The sequence below is a fragment of the Tyto alba genome, unplaced genomic scaffold (assembly GCF_018691265.1).
Source record: "Tyto alba isolate M040663 unplaced genomic scaffold, T.alba_DEE_v4.0 Super-Scaffold_7, whole genome shotgun sequence".
In the NCBI taxonomy this organism is placed as follows: domain Eukaryota; kingdom Metazoa; phylum Chordata; class Aves; order Strigiformes; family Tytonidae; genus Tyto; species Tyto alba.
Genome location: NW_024881328.1, coordinates 12,018,574 through 12,039,736, shown reverse-complemented (window position 1 = coordinate 12,039,736; position 21,163 = coordinate 12,018,574). Strand labels below are relative to the sequence as shown.

The 21,163-nt window shown below is 39.7% G+C and overlaps 1 protein-coding gene across 11 annotated transcripts in view; it reads left to right on the top strand.

Moving 5' to 3' along the window:
• The window catches only part of KALRN (kalirin RhoGEF kinase), a 523,685-nt gene that overhangs the window by 312,261 nt on the left and 190,261 nt on the right, over positions 1-21,163 (top strand). For all 11 annotated transcript variants that reach the window (XM_042784358.1, XM_042784355.1, XM_042784351.1 and 8 more), the window contains exons 12-13: positions 7,435-7,604; positions 13,594-13,768. In XM_042784358.1, the coding sequence (XP_042640292.1) occupies positions 7,435-7,604; positions 13,594-13,768 (345 nt within the window). The remainder of the gene's footprint in view (positions 1-7,434; positions 7,605-13,593; positions 13,769-21,163) is intronic.

Sequence of the window (21,163 nt, the reverse complement as noted above, 5' to 3'; positions counted from 1 at the left end):
AGAGCTGCACACATAGGTAACGTGTGCAGTCCTTTGCTTGGATGGTAGATTCCTGGGAGAAGGCAGATATGTTGCCAGCTTACTGTTATCGTTCTGGTAATTGGGGCTGTAGAGAGGGGACCGCTTGTATAACAAGTGTTATTTTTGTGTGAGCTATGTAAAAGTTCACTCTGGGTTATCAGCAATCAACTACCATGAAGCACCAAAATAAGAACAAATCCCTCTCCAACTCCAGAGCATAGGCTGTTGCTCTGACCAAAATGCAGTCACCAGTCATTCACAGTGGTTTCTTTGCAGAGTTAAATCTTGTCTGTAAAGCTATCAAAGATCTGGGACTGAGGAACCAGGACAGCTGGGGTGGTGCAGGGTGCCCCTCTTTCCTGTCCACTTGTCTAGAAGCAAGAATTTTTCATGAAGGATTAAGAAGCTGGGAATAAAGAGAGCTGTGGTATCCTGGCAGCACATCCCGCTCTTGAGCAGGGGAGTTTGAAGCACGGCCAGACCGCTAGTGAATAAAATTCTGCCATCTGTGGTGGCAAAAAATTGTGAGACAGAATCAAAGTAATAAGAATTAAATGCTTGTAAATGCATCCACATAAACCAAATGTCAGGAAGTTGAACCTGCAGCAGAGCAAGGACAAGAGCATGGAAGAGAAGTTCTTTCCATCATTCTGCCATGTGCTAGCCAGAGGATTCCTACAGACTGCATTTAAGTTCACACTTTGCTATCTGCATTTTTCAGGCCATTCACCAGCATTTTGACTGACTGCTTGGCTTCATTTAAATATCTTCACTGGGTTTTGAGGGCCCTTGCATGTGTTTTTTTGTGTTATGCATCTCCAGTCTGTATGCCTTGCTCTCCAGATAACAGTCATTCATGCTGCAACTAGAAGGGTGTTTTATGAGCACCTTTAAATAGGAATTGCCAACTCTCATAAAGTACCCTTCTATTAGTCATATTACAGTCCATTTTCCTAATTTCCTGAAGCTTATGAAGATGAGCTTCTCCCAGTTCCAGTGCATGGGCTTGCAGCTTTTACTGCTGTGTACAAAAGGCAAAAGAATGGGCAGTCAGTGCCTGTGATAATTTGTGTACTGAGTAAATCTTCATCAGAGCCATACAGGGACACTCCTTTAGTTTACTCATCACTCAAAAGTTACATTCTGTTGTGCCTTAAGTACACATATGCAACTAGTTTAAAATGGTTAGTGTCAGCGTAGTTGTTCCAGTTGATGGATCCAGTAAGACAGTTTATTTAATCCTTAGAAAATATCAGAATGATTGAGAACTGTCACAAGTGATTTATTTCTGTAATTGCTAGGGTAAAGTGCACAAAGTTGCACAAAAAGCTCAAAGCAGCAGATCAGAGCAAGACGGCAAGTGATATGGCCAGTCACTGGAAAAAGCATAGAGGGAAGAGGTAGTGCAACTCCCATTTGAGAAGTAATGAAATGTTTAGAACCAGTGAACAATTTAGAGGAATATGTAATGGTATCTGCAGTTATTTAAGTAAATTGCTGAATTTGTAGTGATATTTTAGAGCTATGGAAAGCTCCTCCTGCACCAAATTGTACTATATTACACAGGGGTAAATCTGAGTAAATCTTTTGATATAGGAAGAACATCTCCAAGCCTATTATCACTATGATAAAGTGCAGAATTCAATTTGCTTAGTACAATAACTGCAGTTAATTATATCCAGATTCATAATTACAAATAACTTACATTAAAATTACACTAGAAGAGAAGCATATTTTTGCAATTCTTGATGGTAGCAGAAGCAGCACAGAACATGTACATCTGATTCTTCAGTTACAAGCCAACTTTCTCTCCTAGAGTGAATAGTCCCTGATTTACATTTACATGTCCTTGGGCTGGGGATCTACACATTCCCTGATGTAAGTGTAGCTACCCAAATCACGTTTCCCTTGAGAGGAGATTATTTTGTGCTATATCAATCTGGTCCATGCAGGACTTGGAAAAAGCATCAGATGTTTAGGCATTGCAAATCCTTTTGCCATAGGCAAGGTTACTAATTAAAAAGCATCAGCATACAGAAGCACCAGATGCAGCCCAACCAAGGATGAATGTCAAGAAATTGGCGAGGAAAAGGGAAAAAAGCAAGAAAGAGGTTAGGAAGAGATCAGATTTTTTTTTTTTTTTTTTTTTCACAGAATGTTCCCTTTCTTTCCACTCATCGTTTCTTCCCAATCAGTTTGGTGGTATCTGACAACATCACTTCTTGCAGCAGGGTGTCTCATCAGCTACACTTTACTGTAGAAGTCACATATTGTGACATTTCTTATGTAGTGTCTGGTCATATCCCATCTTGTCACATTTTATTAGGTATGCTGTCATTCCGTGACACTTCACTGGTGGCATGAGGTCACATTACAGCTCATCATTACATACATTGTATGTAATGTTTCTGTTGACATTTCCATGAGACCTTGAATGTGACTTTGGAAAATGCTGTTGAAATATTCTTACAATTTATAACAACCATCAGCTCTTTCAGCTGAAACGGCACTGGATGCATTCTAAGTGTGAATAAACATCAGCTGATGAAGGTTAATTGTGCTGAATTGTTTTATCTCCATCATGTTGGTGCAGGGAAATCAAGGTAGAAAAGGCAGTTTCCTAAAGGCTGCGCAGTGAAGCTGGATTCACAACAGCACCTGAACAGGTGCTTAAACATAAGCACAGGCTGAACTCCTGCCACAAATTCACCTGAACTTGGAGTCTATGTGATTCCTAATGCATATTATGAAAAAGCTAGATGTTACTGCTCAGAATAGGTTTGGATAAGCTTGTCATAGTAGCAGGGGAAAATACGGTTGATGGACATTTTCTCTCTGGAGCAATTCTGTTAGTGTTCATTGTTTTTTTTCTCAACCTGCCCTTGTTTTTCTGCACACTTACATTACAACTTAGGCCGTGGAAGCAGTGCAAATCAGATGGCAAAAGAGGGTTTCCATATTTCACTGAATTCTTCTGCATTCTGCTCTAGCCTTCATTGCTGTGAAGGATGTTCCCTTTACTGAGTTGGCATGAACGTCCTTTAGGGGCCTGCTCTGTAACACATGACACTGCTCTGGCATAGTAAAGGCGTAGAACATGTACCACGGAAAGGTGCTTGTTTCCATTAACGTCCTTGTTTTGAACTACTAGTGAAGATGTTGCACAATGGTAATTCTCATGGATTGAAATGACTAGTTCTTTGCTTTTCACTGGTCTCATTACTCCATGGTTTTAAGCTGGTTTTGAGAGGATTAAAACTCATCTCTGGCATTTGCAAATAGCAGCATATAAACACTGGGTGTTTAATAGTTATTCCAAACACACAGGCAAGATTTTCTTAGCAATCTCTTTAGGTTTTAGATTTGTTTAAAGTGGTCCCTTGCTCTAAGTCATAAGCTTTAATTTGTAGGTAACAGGCACAGATGTCCTTCAAACCTCCAGTAAGTGGTCTCATTAAGTACTTGAGTAAAATGAAGGGTATTGCATCAGATGAAATAGCTGGGAATAAAGAGCTGTATTGTCTCTTGGATGGAGGGAAACTGCCTGTGTTTTATATCCAAGAAAGACACAGAAGTTGTTACAATGCATGAGAAGTGCCAGATGCTCCCCCAAAAGAAGGGGGGAGGGGTGTCATTCTTCTTTTCCACTAGTCTGGTAATCAGAATAAAATTATTTTTCTTATTTAAAGCCATGGTTACCTTGATAAATAAAGCCTCAACTCTGGCACCTCCATGGACCTTCAGCATGGACGTTTTATGGCTAGGTATTTGACTTAGGTTTCTGTGTAGCTGACAACTCTAACATTTTTAGACGTAGCTTGCATGAGTCAGATTTGTGTCTGGATCTCTCTGATGGATTTAATTCAGGTTTTACCGCTAATGTGTTAATATTTCCATATCCACTTAATCATACCAAAGCATAGATCAATTAGAAGAAAGCACAAAAATTATTTTCGTGTTATTTCTGCATTTTTTCCAGGATTCTATATCTTTGGATTAGTACATGCTAAGTAATACAATGCAGTGCAGAGATTGTATCCTTTTATAGACGTGTTCATCACTGGCAAATAAAGTCACCACAACTGGATGTGGAAATATTGTGTTAGTATTTGAAATGTCTGTGTGCATCTACGTATGCTCCCTGTACAGGATCAAGTGATACATTAGCAGTGGTTTGGAGTATGTGTGTGAATGGGACAGGTGCTCACAAATTTTACTAATGCTAAGAATAAAAGAAGAAAGTTGGTTTCTGAAAATATGAGATAAAAGTTGTCCTGTGTAATATGTCAAATTTCAATGAAAAATTGAAACAGTTCACTCAGTCTAAATTAGCTAGCTGTTTAGAGTAGGTCACAGCATGAATTAGGAAATGCACAAGGTGACTGGTGATTTGGGGTTTAATAGTCAGGATTTTTTAAAATCAGTCAGTTGTATTGGAATTGAATATCAAGCCTTAATAGGGACTGATTTTCCTGAGCTGTGACAAACAGGATGTGATTTTTATTTTATGATTAACAGCTCTTCTGACTCTGGTGTTGCAGTGACAGGGAGTTCATCTTTTCCTTGCTGTGGCATTCAAGTGGGGCTTGGTAGTAATTTAGTTCAGGTGCTGTTAGGTGTAGAATATAACCTAGGAGGTTTTTAAATTGGGTTCCTATTGTAAATGGTTCCTGAAACATCTTCCTAATCTTATTAATATTGACTGATTCTTTGTATTAGGATTTCCCAGGGATTGGTTGAGTCTAAAGGATTAAAGGCCTCTGAGTCAAGGATGACCCAGATTCTGATAGATTTTATTATGCAAATCCTTACAATCAGAGGTCATTAATGGAAACATCTGAAGCTAATATGAGTTAATATATTTGAGTGCTATCTGCAATTAATGGGAGTTTCAGTTCCAGGTGAGTGCAGTACAGTTTATGTTTAAGTATTCCAAAACTGCTTTGATTTAGACTCATACTGAAAAAGTGGCTTAGGATCTTAAATGTCCAAATCCTTTTGGCTGCTGCTGAAAGTCAGGTTCTGGAGACACTTGAAAACAGGGTTTTCCTCTGAAGTCACCGTGGGGGATTGGAATCTTCCTCCTCTGCCCTTTCTAACACAATAATTTCAAGAAAACATCAGATTTCTAACAATGAAGGAAGTTCTCAATTGCAATTTAATTTTTGTAAAGGAAATTCCCTGATATTTTTTTTTGTTATCTTAAGTGGAAAAATTAAGTATGATAAAGAACACCAAGAAATTAAAAAACTACTGGCTTTCCCAGCTCAAAACAGAACAATGATTTATATGAATGGTCATTTTTCTCTTCTATATTTACAAAGTGCTCTATTACTTGAAGATCTGATAAGCAGAGAAAGTAATATTCCCCAACAACCTGGTCCTCGCCTGTTATAGTCCAGCTGTCCCTACTGTTTGAGTGGCTGCAGGGATCAGATCAAAACCAGGAAGATTCTGAATGTAATTCCTATATAAAGGCATTAATGCATTGTCCTTTACAGCGGCTTCCTAAAGTTCAGCAACTGGACCTCAGGCCACAAATGAAAAAGATCTCTATTCAGTTCTTTAAACATGTTTTAATTCTTTCATTTATTTCACAAGCCTGACTACTTAATTATATTTGTTTCTTTTATTAATAGTTGACTTTTTGTATCATGGCTTTCTCCGGAGAACATGAAAATATGTAAATAACCTGATCAGACATTCCATTTTAGGCCAGTAGTAGGGTAGGCCATTATGATTATGCTATTTATGAATAAACAGAGGCATTTACCCAAAATATTCAAAGCTGACTGAAAATCTAATTGAAAAGCCTTCAAATTAAGCATACGTTTTAAAACTTGTTTTGTAAGTCTGTCAAGCAAGGAGTCAGTAGCAGAGGTGGGGACAGAGCACAGGGAGCTGGGTTCACCATTTTCCAATATCATGAGCAGTTCTGGGACAGGTTCTGATTTTGATTATCTTGGTTTAGATCAGGGTGATATCCTTGAAGTCTGTAGCATGCATATAGCGTAACATTCGATGACTGGCCTTAGGTTTGGGCCCTAATTGTGAGAAGCCTTGCCAGCTGGCACTTAAGACGTCCCTCTCCTCCTCTCGTTTTACATGGACATGCAGAATTCGCAATTTCAGAAGAAATCCTGTAGGACGGGGATCCTGTGTGGCTCGTTTTGAACAGGAACATTTTTACCAGCTCTTTTGCCACCCCCACACAACGTCTGTCATCTGCTTCATGTGTACCTCTAGCTCCCTTTGAGACAAACTGCTCTGCAGCTCCCTGGAACGGCAGGCAGAAGTGCAGCCCTGCTGCCGCCAGCACCGCATCCTGTGACATTCCCCAGTCTAGTGGTACCGTGTGTTGTTTCCCACTCCTGTACTTCCCTGCTACCTTGCAGAATATACCAGCAGAATGTGGGTTAATGGGGCAGGCATGGCACAGAAAATAGTCTCTCTGGTGGAGTCATTAGGATTTGCTGGCAGACTGCCAGCTCAGTTGGTGCAATTTTACACTCACTTTTCAGAGCAAGCTTAAAGGGGAAACCTCCATTCACTTTAAGCCTTTACAGCCAAGGGGAGGCTGCTGGGGCTTGCCTGGCACTGTCCAGATCTCTGATGAACAGCTGGCTGGAAATTCTCATCTAAGCACTTACTCAAATGATTTGTTGTTGTTTTGAAATTGGTAGTCAAGACTGTTTAAAATTAATGGATCTGCATGGGATTGATTGGTGATATTGCTGTGTCCTATGTTTGGATTTCCCCAAAGTAAAGCGGAGTCTGAGGTCCATTTTGAGGAGGGGCATAAGTGGCAGAAACCCACCTTCCCCTGTCCCCCTCCCCCCCCCCCCAAAACAACAAAAAAAAAAAAAAAAAAAAAAAAAACAGAAAAAACAACCCAACAAAAAACAACCAAACCCCGAACCCTCCACAAAACCTTCTGCCTGAGAAGGCATAGCAGAGCAGGCACAGCTAGATTTCAGCCAGTATCATACATACATATCAAAAATTTTAGGTCTGTTCTGCAACAGGCTTCAGCTGCATGTGAAATTAATAGCAGCTGATAGCACACAGCTCCTGAAAGGATTAGGTTATCACAGCTGTAGGGCACTCTAAATTTGTTACTTGTGTTAAAAGTTAATCAGAATAATATAATTAGTTGTTGCCATATAATAAACTGAAATGCAAACTAATTTTGGAAAAATTTACCTGATACTATATTTATTTTACTCTTTTGCTTAAAATGGAATTGTATCAACCAGAATCAATAACCAATGTATCTTTTTTTTTTAGAAAGTTTAGGTCAGTTTTCATGTGAAACATGCAGCCCTAGTTAATGCTTACTGATCTGGAATTAGAGAGCAAAAGGGTTAAATCTCAATCCCTCTCTGATTTATATTTCCCTCCCCTCCTTCCCAGCTGTGGACATGGATGGAAGATCTGCAGAAGGAGCTCTTAGAGGATGTCTGTGCTGACTCTGTGGATGCGGTTCAGGAGCTTATCAAGCAGTTTCAGCAGCAACAAACAGCCACCTTGGATGCTACCCTTAATGTTATTAAAGAAGGGGAAGATCTAATTCAACAGCTCAGGTAAGCATCTACCTGGAAGACAGGTGTTGAGAAATCTGATGTATGCTGTGGTTTAGGTGTGCATAAAAATAGGGACCTGTAAATCAGGATTAATTGGGAGAGTTTATTAATTCTTTGCTTATTTATGATTCTTCAGATTCTTTGAGTATTTTAATGAAATTGCAAAGTGATTTGTGTGGACTGATTAGAGTACTTTATGGATCAGCATGGGTTCCTGTTTGTCAGAGAGATTATTTATAGACACAGTGAAATGAATTGAAACAAATGTGTTTCAGGTGAATATTTTTAGTTGGTATTTATAGAAGATTGTTAAGCGGTTGTGAGCTGAGGCCTCATGATTTATATGATTACTCCTGATGTAGAAGTGTATTCTTCTTAATAAAATATACACGTGTCTAACAATCTTCACTCTTTCATTTTCCATGCAGCTCCCTTCTATTTATCTTTGTCAATGTGGGGTTTATTCATGGTGTCAAAAAGGGTCTTATACTTCCAGTTCTACTTGCATTATTAATTAAAACAACTCATATTACCCAATCTAAAATACATGAAGAGACTGGCTCCAAGAAGTTGGAGTTTTTTTGCTTTCTCAGTCCGTAAGTGTACAAGAACAAATGTTTGCAGAGTAAGATTATATAAAACCTGTAGCTGTGAGGTCTCTCTCGTTTGTTCTTATTTACAGTGGTTTTCTGTGTCTTTAACTTTGTTGACAGCGGTGGAGTTTTCCTGCCTTTTAGTGATGTTACTGAGCAATTAACCAAGTCCAATATATCACTTATTCTTTAGATCTTTTTATTGTTACAGATTGCCCGTAGCTACATGTGTATAGTGTCTACGTTCTGTATACATATATAATATGCAAATCTGCCAGGTCTTATGCATTTCACCAGAGTCTGTCCCAGAGATTTATGCCATCCTCCTCACCCTGAGCTTTCCTAGCCTGATGCCTTCAACTCTCACCTGAGAAGTACACAAAACCATGGCCTGTGATAGGAGAAGCCTAAAGTGTTCTAGATAATGAAGGACTCTGGTGAAGCTTTGCTCTTAAGAGCCCTCGTGGAGTCCTGAGTCCTATTATAACCATGTGCTGAGCTTTCCTCTGTACTTTTTCCTGTCACTCTGGATGCAATCTTCTCCAGTGGATCAGAAAAAAAAAAAAAAAAAAAAAAAAAAAAAAAAAAAACGGAGAGAGAAATTTGAAAGGGCTTTGCTAGGTTTTGATTGTCATTCAGCCCTAGGCAACCACACAGGAGAGCCTGTGTAAATTCCTAGTCTTGCGGTATGTACCTTTCCTGCATCACAGTGCTAGAGCAAGGGACCCAAGGTGTGGTATTTCTTGCTGAAATCAGAGCTGGAAAGGAAGGATCAGGTGTTAGACATAGCTAGGCTCCATCCATCCATTCATCTTTGCTGATAAGTAGGAAGGAAACATGCTGTGTTTGGTAAGTGAGCTGCCGGAAGAAGGGGGTTTTAGCTAAGAATGTATGTATGACCAGCCATAACAGGTCAGTCAAAGGTCTGCATGGTAATTTCCCTTCATGCAAATAAACTTTTAGCAAAGTTTAGGGCGTTTCTTTGAGATTACAAAAATGGCAGTGAAATTCTGGGGTAAAGGATTTTTTTGTTGTTCATCCTACCTATTTGCATAACATCATTTCAGCGTGAACACCCATGGAGAAGAGCCTGAAAGGGACCCTGTATAAGCCCATCAGGTGGAGTGTGGGGTGGTTTGTGGAGTTGCAGTAAATGTCTGTATTGAAGGAGTCCTGCTGTTGGCTGTGGGATTGGCCTAAAGCTTTTTGCCTGCACCTGAGTCAGTAGGAAAGCAGCATGCAGATTTGGAGAGTGGCCAGGGTAATATTTGGAGCTGAGGTCAGTGGAGCATCAGTATGAATAGCAGTTATTGGAGAAAGGCTGGTGTCATGGCTGCAAAGTCATGCAGGAGAAGAGGTGAACCAGGGCATCGCCTGTGGGACTTCACCTTTTTTTAATGTAAACTTAGCCAATTCTTAGTTTTAGTCTTTGAAAAGTAAGGGTGGCCTCAGGTTTGGGACTTTTTTTTGGAACTGGTGCCTAAACATTTGTGAAATCCCAAGGCAGATTTTGTGGCAGCTGTATTCAACAAAGAAATGGGTTTGGGGTCTGTTTTGTTTTCTGGGCAGTGAGCAAGGTAGAACAGGGTGAACATATTTGTGCAGAATGATCCCTTGCTTCTAAGAAAGCTAAAACCAAATACAGAGAGAACAGTTGTCTGAAGGACAGAAACCCTGAATGCACGCAGAGATTTGCAGAGCTGAACTGTCAAGACGATCTCTGACTTAAGTGTTGGTTTTGAGCACTCTGACTAACTTCAAAGCCTGTAATGCGCTCCTGGATTCTTTCAAAAAGTAAAACAGAACTTTAAGAAAAACATGAAACCACCTCTGTATGTGCACACTCTATCAGCTTTTGTGGCTGCTGGCAAAAATAAAGAATACACAGATAAAGGTAAAGAGGAAATATTAGAATTACTGCTATCTTTCCTTAAGATAGGATTGCATTTCACAGTGTGGATCACCTTGTACCTTCCGTGTAGAATAGCTGAAGATTGCAAATGCTACAAAAATGAAGAGAATGAAACACATTGCTGCTATCGCACATGTCATAGCACAGGTTAAAACCAATAAAATTAATGGGGCTTTGAAAAATTTTACTTTTCTTGTCCTTATCTCTGAGAGTACAGATACTGGTTTAGAGAAGATTGTTTGTGTAATAGCGCTCTGTGTCTCCTCCAGATAGCTTAGGAAAAGCTTAGCTGCCTGAACTAATTAAATACAATGCCTGGAACTGCTCTTCACAGAAGGTCTTCAGGGCCTTCAGTGACTCTGCATCAGGAGATCATACCTATCAAGGTTAAAACAGGCCTGGCTAACAACATGGTCCGTGTCATGGTTAGCATTGGAAACACTTTTTTCACTCTTCCTTATCAGTGTTTTACTGAGGTGATCATTTTCTCAGCAGTCAACAGAAGCAAATCTTTTGAACTGCATTTCTAGCAGTGCTGCTGGGGGCAATATTTCTGCACATCTGTGAAAGGAAAAACAATGATTTTGAAAGTTAGGGGCAAAAGAAAAGACAGTGAAGAGTTATGCATCTTGCCTTCTTTACAGCAGTTCAGCATATGAGATTTTGATAACGGGTACATTTCACTAAGCTTTCTCCCAGTTAAAGCACTGAAAGTGGTTCAGGAGCCCAGCGTTCATTCTGAACAAACTCAACAGCACTGCACTAAGCTCAATCTTCTGTTCCCCAAAGTTTAGTTTGTGGGTTTTTTTCCAATAATTTCCCTGCATTTTATAACTCTAATTTGTAACTTTTCAGAGACTAGTAAGGGTCTTCTTTGAATTCTTTCCCAGAACTTCTCACCACCAGACAGAACAAGAAATTTTGTGGTGGAAGCATCCAATCTCAGAAATTTCTTTTTCTGGAAGATCTTTCTCAAACCAAATATCAAATATAGCAATTGTCAAGGATTTATCTTTGGAGACTGTGAAAAAATACTGGATTATTACACTTAAATTTTGTATCGCATCAGCCACTGAAATGCAAGTGTGGCTTGATTTGAAGAGTGAAATGTTTAATGAAAAAGAATTCTAAAACCAAGTGTGTCTTTACATCCCATGAGAGATTACTCAACACCAGTCTTGAATAATTCATTGAGTCATTTAGATAATATATGAACAGTAATAATCCTGCATTTGAATGAAGACGTATTTCATGTCATTTTATAGAAGACAGGTGCTGACTGAAGGAAACAGAACTTGATTGAATGTGGCCTCAGATTAAGCTGTAGTTTCAAAATCTCACCTTGTTATTTTCATTCATCATTCCACTGTACAGCTGTAATGTGGGGGCAGAGAGAGACCTTGTGGTCACCAAGAAGGTGAAAACATAAGACTGACAGAGTGGGGCAGAAACCATATCCCCTGGAGAGAGTAATATTGGTATAATATTCCCTTATAAGTATGGGAAGTTGGTAGTAATTGCTTCAGAATAATGCTGGAGCATCCGAAGTTCAGTGTACCAAACAAAGTATTTGAGGAAAAAGTGTTGAAACTCATCCAAAGAGCAAACTGAAGGGTTAATAGTATTCTGTATTTTAAATTTTATTCTTAGGCTTCAGTTGTTCAGGCAAATGCTTGTTCTGTTCCTTCAAGACAAATAATGAAAACAGAGTAACACGTGTGTTTTGTTGCCTTAGAACCTCAAAGGTGTGTTTTAAACTTGCCTAAAATAACTCTGTGTATCAGTGCCTAGTTTCAATTTAAAGCATCTGCAAAATGTTACACTTTTTTTTTTTTTTTCTCAATTAGGCTCACTGGCAGTGTTCAATTAACATTTGACTGTACGTTGTTTTGATCTGACCCCGTGTAATGATAATTTGCCAAGAGCAAAGCACAAGCATTTCAGTCAAGTTCTGTAGAAAACTATGAATGCTTTGCTAAATGTTTGTGGAGGGAAAATTCAACCCAGAAAAATGAAATAAAAACCGAAAATCTGGGATCACACTAGCACTCTTCCACAGTGAGGAGACTCCATGGGCACCTCTGCTCAGCGGTCGAGGTTAGCTGGACAGAAGAATGGCTCCCAGCTGCATTTGGTCCCTGTGGAACAATGAAGTGACCTGGAAGCATTGCCGAACATTTTGCTTGTCTTCCAATATTGTCAGCTGGTTTGTTGCACACATGGGAGTTTGTTGGTGCACCAACAGTCCAGTATGTGCTGTTGGATTTGTAATTGCCCTCTGCCACCTTCTCCAAGGCAGAACTGGAGACTGGTAGATATTGATGGTAAAACCTGCTGGATTACCCGCTTCATACTGTTATCCTACCGGTGCACAGGTCTTTCCAACAGTGTATTTGATGGGGTTTCACTTGGCTTGGTTTAAGTATGCCAAATAATGCAGCTGCTGGCACACGCCTTTGAGCGGGATGGACAGAGAAAACCATTGCATCTAAATCTTGTTTTAGGTGAAGTACCAAAGCCAAGATTAAATTATGGCCTTTGAGTTTCCTTTCTGGTTCCTGTTAAAGTTGGGGGACCTTTTGTGGCACATTCAAGGGTAAATTTCAGTTCTTTATGTCTGCAAGGGCTCTTTAACCATAAAACACTCATTGAAATAAATTAACTGAAGACATAACAAACCATAGGTAGCCTATTAATATATTGTAAGAGGGCAAATAGAAAATAAACTGTCAGGACTGTCCTATGTCCATGCTAAGACTTCTTTCAGGTACAGCAAACTTCCCCTTGGTCCTAGGCCACCAGTTAAAGGGCTAGCTCTGTCTGCTCCCTGTATATGGACTGTGTAGATGGAGCAGTATCTGACCTGTCACAGGCATGTCTCATTTCATTTACCCCAGTGAAAAGACAAGTCAGAGTCTGTCTTACAGTGTTTAAAAGGTGTTTTCCTTCAGTGGAGCTTTTTGCAATGCATTCTGCATCTATTGCTGTCCTTTGTAATCCAGAGGAAATCAAGGTATCCCTACCTGTTGGTCTAAAATGCTGGTAATTCTGATTCAATTAATCTGTAAGTAATAAAGAAAATGCACAAAATCAACTTGTAAAGGTCCAGGTGGCTAAATAGCATCTCTGAGCTTGGTGTGTGTAGACTGAAGCAGATCACTCTGTAGAATTAAAGGGGATTGCCAGCCAGTCTCCTCAAGAGAGCCATTGAGATTGAGGTGTCGTTCTCCTCTCATTCCCCTCCCAAGTGTGTAAGGTCACAGTGTCATGACACAAGAAAGGATGATCCCTTTGTTCAAACTTTGTGCCGAGCTCAGGAGCTGCAGGATTTCAGCGAGTAGAAGAGATGTGTTGCATACACCTTCACTAAACCTTTTGTGCTTGGGTTTACTTCTCAGCAGCACGCAGAATCACAAATGTGTATTTCTTGCTCTTTTGCCTGCCTTAAATCTCAGCTTTAACCATGCTCTCTACCTTGCTACAGGGACTCCGCTGTTTCAAACAATAAGACTCCACACAATAGCTCCATCAGCCACATTGAATCTGTCCTTCAGCAGCTCGACGAGGCCCAGGTACAGATGGAAGAGCTCTTCCATGAGAGGAAGATTAAGCTAGATATTTTCCTTCAGCTCCGGATTTTTGAACAGTACACCATTGAGGTAAGAGCTGTCTGCGTGACCTGAGAAAGGTAGAGCTGTGGGAGGGGGAGTATATGCAAACATACTCTGTTAGGATACACCTGGAGCTGTTTGATTGTGCTCAGCTGTCCAGTGAGGATGAGAGAGAATTACAACCAGGCTTTAAATTAGGCATGTTGAAGCTCAAAATATGCTTTAGGATATACTGCTAGAATGCAATGAAATAGAGTTGTGTCTGCATAGCTGGCTATGCTGAGAATCTGCCTGCTTTGCAGAGAAGCTTTATAAGATGCCACTGTTCTAACTCTTTATTGATACTAGTCACTCAGGGATTTCAAAGTTCATTATCACTTATTAGTGAGGTTTGTCTCTTCAAATACAAACATAGATGCGTACAAACAGATACATGCTTGGCTTTAAACCACCAAGTGAAAAAACATGTTATTCATGAAAGGAAGGGATATTTAAAACATGGGCTTTTTAAGCATCACAGTGGATTTCTTTAAAAAGGAAAAAAAAAAGGGGGGAAAGTTAAAAGTATATTTTTATGTCCTTGTGCAAAAAAGGGTCTTTCAGTTATGTTTTGTACTTCTGTTTTTAAATTAAAAGCACTGGATGGAAAACTCATTAAAATGTTAATAATTGAGGTATTCTTCAACAGAGAAACTTTAGAGACTCCAGCCAATCTCATTAATTACTTGCTGTATTTCTGATAGGACATGATGCAAAAAGAACAATATGTAAATTAACTTGTGCACAAAATCCATGGAAGTCAGGTGTCAGCACTTATGTCCCTTCTGGGGTGTGTTCCTCCTACAGTATCCCACTGGTGCTTGTTCAGTTCATGAAGCACTTTCAAGTGTTTTATGATGATGTATTCCTGAAGGTATTATTTGTAAATCTGTAGGTAATCTCAAGGTGGGTACTGACAATTAATGGGAGCCTTAGAATGCTGTGTTATACTTTGTGTTTATTTTAAGACATGGCATGATGAATTATAGTGGAATGAAAGGCTGGAAACAGAGGGGTTTAGGTGTCTTGATCTATAACAGGATGCCAGAGATAGAAATCAGTGAGGATTATCTGAGCTTTCCTGTTGTGACTGCGTCGCTAGGTATTGTACTGAAGTTTCTTCTACAGTGCTTGTTATTTATGTAAATTAGAATAGTTTCATTTTACTTACCAGTTATATTCAGCCTCCTTGGCACTGAGAGACAGTATTCTTTGTGAGCATGTGTGTATAAGTATAAATATATGTATTTCACGTTAGATGACATACTTTGCTTTAAGAACACTACATTCAAAATTCAGGAGTCTGCAGTAACTGTAGTATCTCCTATATTTAAATATAAGATATTTTGATACAGTGGTGTGGCAAATGTTGAATAATTGTGACATTTACTCTAAAGATATAAATGGGGTGTGAATGCATATACTTGTACAGTCCCATAAATGACACCTGTGTTTTCAAAAATGAAGGAAAAAAAAAAAAAAAAGAAAATAAGTATGTGCTTCTGGTACACCCAGATGTGTCTGTAGGCAGTATATGGTTAGCCCATGTGAGTCATTCATTAAGATCTCAGCCTGTTTCACTGAAAATTCTAGGTCTGAACCTAGAATTATTCTGATTTAAGTAAAGATATTAAAAAAAAATAAAAATCACTGGTTTTAAATTATTTTTCTTTGTACGTAGTCTTTCAGTCATAGATCTCAAAGGCTGTCACCACCGTGGATTGCTTTACTGATGGGGCAACTGAGGCATCAGGAGATGATGTGATTTATCCTAGTCCCCTCCATATGTGGTGCCAGAGATGGGAATACTATGTGGATCCTGCTGTTTGGTTTCTGCATGAATCCTTCTTCTGTGTATTCACAGACACATTTAGAGTGGCTGTGAAACATTAAGATATTTAAAATTGGAAATGTGCTTCACAGTATTCTAAAATAAGATGAGCTAGAAAGGATTTTAAAGAAAATCACCACTTCGTTGTCACTGTAGATTTGCTATTTTTTATCATAAGAACATCTGAATTCCCTCTGCAAGATTAATATCACAAGGAAATCTGAGAACATGTTTCATGGGGAGTCTATGATTTTGTTCAGAAAGCTCCCTCTTTCTGAAAAATAATTTTTATTTTAGAATAATTATGACAATTTATAACTGAACACATAATGAAAAATATATCCAGATCAGTATCTTAAATTTTATAAATACATCTAGTGCTTAAACAAGAAAAGCAGTTTGATGGATAATACAAAGAAAAGCAATTTGAAATAAAATATTAAAAGACACATGTATGCTATGCATTTCAAACAACGGCTGAATTGGTTCAAACTGATGCAATAATGATCCATAGAAAGCAGATTTCAGTCAGTTGCCTCAGCCATATAATAAAAATTCCAAGTCAATAGGAAGCTCTTATCAAAATTAACAAAAATATCTCATGCTATTGTTGAGAAGCAAAAAGATTTTTTATCACTGTAATTAAAAAACACATATTATTTCTGATGGTTGACTATTCTAAGCTTTTAAGGGAAAAAGATGATGAAATTTAAAACAGGGAATTAATTCTTTTTTCTACTAAAGACAAGTAGCTTTGAACTATGACTGGAAATGTATTTACGTTTTAATTTTCCATAATAGCCTTGATCCTCCATAGGTTAAGAATAGTGAAATAATGTGCACCAGTATGAGTGTCAAATGAATTTCTCCTTTTCAATTCCAGATAAGCCCCCTTCCATCTGTCCAAAGAGTAGTGCCATATTGAACGTATCCCTAAGAAACCCCCTCTGCCTGCTGCAGCTGTGTTAATCTCTCTCCTTCCTGCACCCACACAAACTGTCTGCAAAAAGTGGGCCCTCCACCTCCCAAACTAGAACCCCTTTGTCCTCTTTTCTGCTTCTGTCTTGTCAAGCATTGTGTTTCCCATCTTCCCCCCTCAGGTCTGTGTTCTCACCCTTGGTTCTCGGGTTCTTGTGCTCCAGAGAATCCCTTGTGAGGAGGACCTTTCCCTGGGAGCTCTGGTGGGAGGAAAAACTTGCATCTCTCTAGTGGAAGCCAGAGGGATGCGGATGTGGGAGCCCATCTGCTTTCAACAGCTTTAGGGAAGGCCATGCATTCGAGCTCAGCCTCACAGAATAGCTACATCTCATGTTGTCTCTTTCCATCCAGTTCTGGTGCTGAACATTTTCGATTCTGTTAATTTTCCCTATTACCTTCTCTCCTTTCTAATTAATAATGCAAACTGAATGTATTAGGAATTTTTAAACTCGCAAATGGCAATTGAGTGATTGGCCTTTAGTTTTATTTAGAAAGTGTCTGACTGTCACTTGTTCTTTGGAAACTTTCCCATTTTTCCTTTTCTCCGCAGATATTGAAATCCATGCCATAGGTCATATAACCCTTTCCTTTGACACTCTTTCCTAAACTTGAATTGTACCCACCTTCTTTGTAACCTTCCTGGTTTTTGAGCTTCTCTATAATCTTCTCTTCTTGACAGAGGTTTGCAGTCCGGACGGACTTCAGAATTAATGATTACTGCATGAGCAACATTAACTTCCACCAATTTAGGCATCATTGGGCCTTTTCTTGTATTTCAGTGAAGTCTCCCAACTATTGTTGCATTTTGTCTTAAGGAAAAGTGTTTTATGTAAAGAGAAGCCACCTGCCTGTTTCTTTGGCAGGGCAGACCAGCTGCATTCATTTAGGACTTCTAAGGACTTCTAAGCTGCCCAGGCAGCTTTTGTGTTGTACTTGAGTCGAGGCAGGTTTGGCAGATATGAATTTGAACCCACAGGCAAATAGCATGTGCTGCCTGTTCTTTCTTGCCTTAATCTCATTATATTGACTGATATTTACACTCTGGCTTCTTGGGGTAAATTATGAAATCCAAACTATGACAACACCTGGAAACAGACATAACAGAAACATGAGAGAGACTAGCTATCCCTATGGGAGGCTATTCAGCTTAGGATTTAAAACCATAAAATGACAACCCATTCTTTATTTAGGAAATGTGTCTAACTTTGATGCCTGATATGTTTTATTCCTTTACCAAGTCATTGTGCATTTCAAGACAAGGTGGAATCATTAGGATTATATTGTTAGTCTTTCTATATGATACAGACTTCAACTGAGTACACGCAGCCAACCAAGTAACTCAGGAGATTTCATGCGATGTGAATGTGGTAGCTGATCCACTATGAGGAAATAGGGTGTAAGACTCCAGGGACGATAGTTGGCAGACATTAGCAGCAGTGCTGGCACCACACTGAGCACGTTACACGTATGGAGCATAATCTTATTCCAGAGTTATATCCTCAGTAAAATCTGTCAAGTATACTTTGTCCCTTCCTTCAGAATTAGTCATGTAAAGGCTTATTAACCATTATTTGAATGAATGCTAATATACAGCACGATGTTGAGTAAATGCATAGGATACAAATGGTAAAATGCACTGAGTTGCAGCCCCTAACAAAACTGCTGCCATCCAGAGTCTTTCTGCATATTTTTTCATTATATCTTCTGTAGAGAGATGGTCAAATTCACCTGTGGGCCTCTATAAAAATCTATGACTGAGAATAGGAATGATCTCAGCCAATACCTGTCTGTCAACAGCTGTTGGTTCCCTCTAAAGAAACTTCCTTCTCCTTTTCCCAGAGCTGCTCAGCTCCTTCCCTTGTGTGTGTTGTTTTGTTTCCTGCAATGCATATGGATCTGTGCAATGCTAGACAGAGCCTATTCACTGTAGTCTTAGAGCAATGTGGTTCCTAGACCAAGACATAGTCCTGGAAGGGATTCTGGGTGTTCCCACTGTACAAAATAAATTTTATCTTGTATGCTGTTTGTTATCTTTCAAAAAAGCTTCATGATCACTAAAATCTTCACCTGTTCAATATTTAATTTTCTACCATTCAATCTCTTCGGCTCCATTTTCACCTGCTAATTAAAATTTTCAGCCTTGATTTCACTTGCTGGCTCTTCTGGCTGTTTATATCCATCCCTGTGTATGAGTTTAGAAGGGAACAGGAACCAGTTTTCACAGTAGTTTACTTCACTGTTACTTACAACTCACTTGTGTTTCCCATTCCAGGTTTATAACATTAGCAGAATCTTTCGAGTGAATTAGCTGCCTGCTTGAAGGGGCAAGAGGTTTTATAGCCCCTCACTGACTTGTAACGGACACTCAGATGTGAGATTCTTTATTAGAAATAAGAATTACAGAGATCTTGAGATAGATTTGAAAGAAAGGGAATGATAAGAAAAAATTCAGCCTCTTCTGTTCATAAACTGAAATCCTATAATATCTCATGGTTAGTGAGCTTTTGTTTTTCTTTTCCATGTATACTTAGTTTTCAAACTGCACATCACTTCATTTTAAGGAGAGGCAAGCACTAAGCTGTCCTGGGCACCCTGTCTTTTGGAGCTGAATTCCATTGTTTCTCTTGATATTTTGGGGATTCCGGAGCCAAAAGCACCAGAGCAGAATCATCACTGTGACAGCCTTTTCACACTTCAGTGGCCCAAGTCCCCACTAAGCCAGTGTGGCATCTCTGTCTGTCTGTCAAAAAAATGGGTGACAGTACTGTCATACTGTCAGCCCAAACCAAGGCCTGAGAAGGAGGAACAGCAAACTTTCTGCTTACATGATCTGTAGAAGAGACAGTTTCACTCATACTTTCCTACCTACATCTTCTCTACCATATACCTTCAATATTAGTCTGCTCGTAGATCCACTTAAACTGTCACATCCAGTCCTCTGCTCTTCCAGCCTGTTCTGAATGCTGTTGCAGAGCCAAGTGCTGTTATCCCTGGTGTCCAATCCCTAGTGCCTTAGAGATCTGGTCTCCCCTACTCCATGATAACCCCTTTCTGTGCTCACAGACACTCCCTCAGCATCCAGAAGTCAGAATTACCTTTTTTTTTGATTCCTTCCTGGATCATACCTGACCTCTCATCTCATCCATCCTCACTCTGTGTTCATCCCAGCTGTATGGCTGCCACCTTTTTTTTCTCTTGAAATGAGGTAGGTATTCCCTTTTCTTAATTCTGAGATCCGTACAGATCTGCCCTGTGCCTGTGTGACTGTTCTTCCTGTCCTGCCTCATCCCCATGCTCTACCCACTCTTCTCGCCTTTGCTCCTCCTCCTACTCGCACCATAATTTTTCTTGCAACCTGCCTCCTACATTTGCTTGTTCTTCCCAAGCATCTTTTCTCTTTTTTCAGATCCTTCTCATGAGCCCACTCTCTTTGTGTTGATAGCTTCTGCTCCCAGGATAGAACTTTTTTTCCCTCCTCCTCATATGCCCTTCCTCAGCCCATACTTCAAAATATCAGCTCCTATGTGATTCATTTGCCACATAACATTTACTTTCTTTTGCTTGATTTCTCATTTCCCCTCTCTACCTCCTTCAGTTGGCAAACAAAATTTTCTGGTTGGCATTAAACAAGATGACTTCAGGTGTCAAACCTTGAATTAAGGCCAAGCAAGCAGCATTCAAGGCTCAGTAGCACCATTTTGTAGAAAATCTCAGCAGCAACATCAAAGACAGATACTTAGGATTTAGATATTCAATTATTGTAGATGTTCAGCTGCCTGCACAGCAGCTGCTACAGCTCAGGTAGGCTCTTTGGCGTAATTCTCATGCAGGCCGCAATGTAGGTATGAGATGGCTGGACTGCTACTGGTGTTGTTATTACTGCTGTTACTTTTCACCCGTGTGCCTCTTCTCTATACCTCTCCTATTCCTCCAGGATTGAAGACAACTATGTCTCTCTCCCTTCAGTAATGTTATCTACTGGTGTTGCAACATGATAAATCCAGAAAGCAGCAAATGCAGCAGTATTGCAACGGTGGGAATTTGGGTTATATTGAGTTGCTGCTTTAGGAGGATTTTTGCCTAAAGAGTATGTGGTCTAGACTGTGGTTTCTGTGTCTGCATGAAAAACAGACATGGCTGACATAGTCTCTGTATCTATTATAGCCTTGTCATAGCAGTATGGAGCTCAGCACAAAGCCAGTATTTGCTAATGTGCTGAAGTTAACTCTTGTGCTGCCTCCACTGTTCTGATAAGGATATCTTGGATACCTCATTTAATACTATAATGGGTTCACTACCAGCATTAGCTCCCTCCCATTATCATGGCAGCAGAAGCATCGATTTCAGGTGAAGAATGAAGAAATGTGCTTTCTAGACTCATTGTCAAGCACTAGTTTTGGTGTGCCTTTCTCAGTACTCTGGGGTCACTTGACCTTCCTTTAGTAATAGGGAGCTGTTTCTTTGCCACCAACCTTACATGACATGGCTCCTTCCAAGGAGTCGGCTGGAGTGAGGCTGACAACGAGGCATGTGTGCAGTTTTCCTTGGAACAGTGTGGTCACCTAGGGATAAGTCTGCTGCTTTTGCTGCTGCAG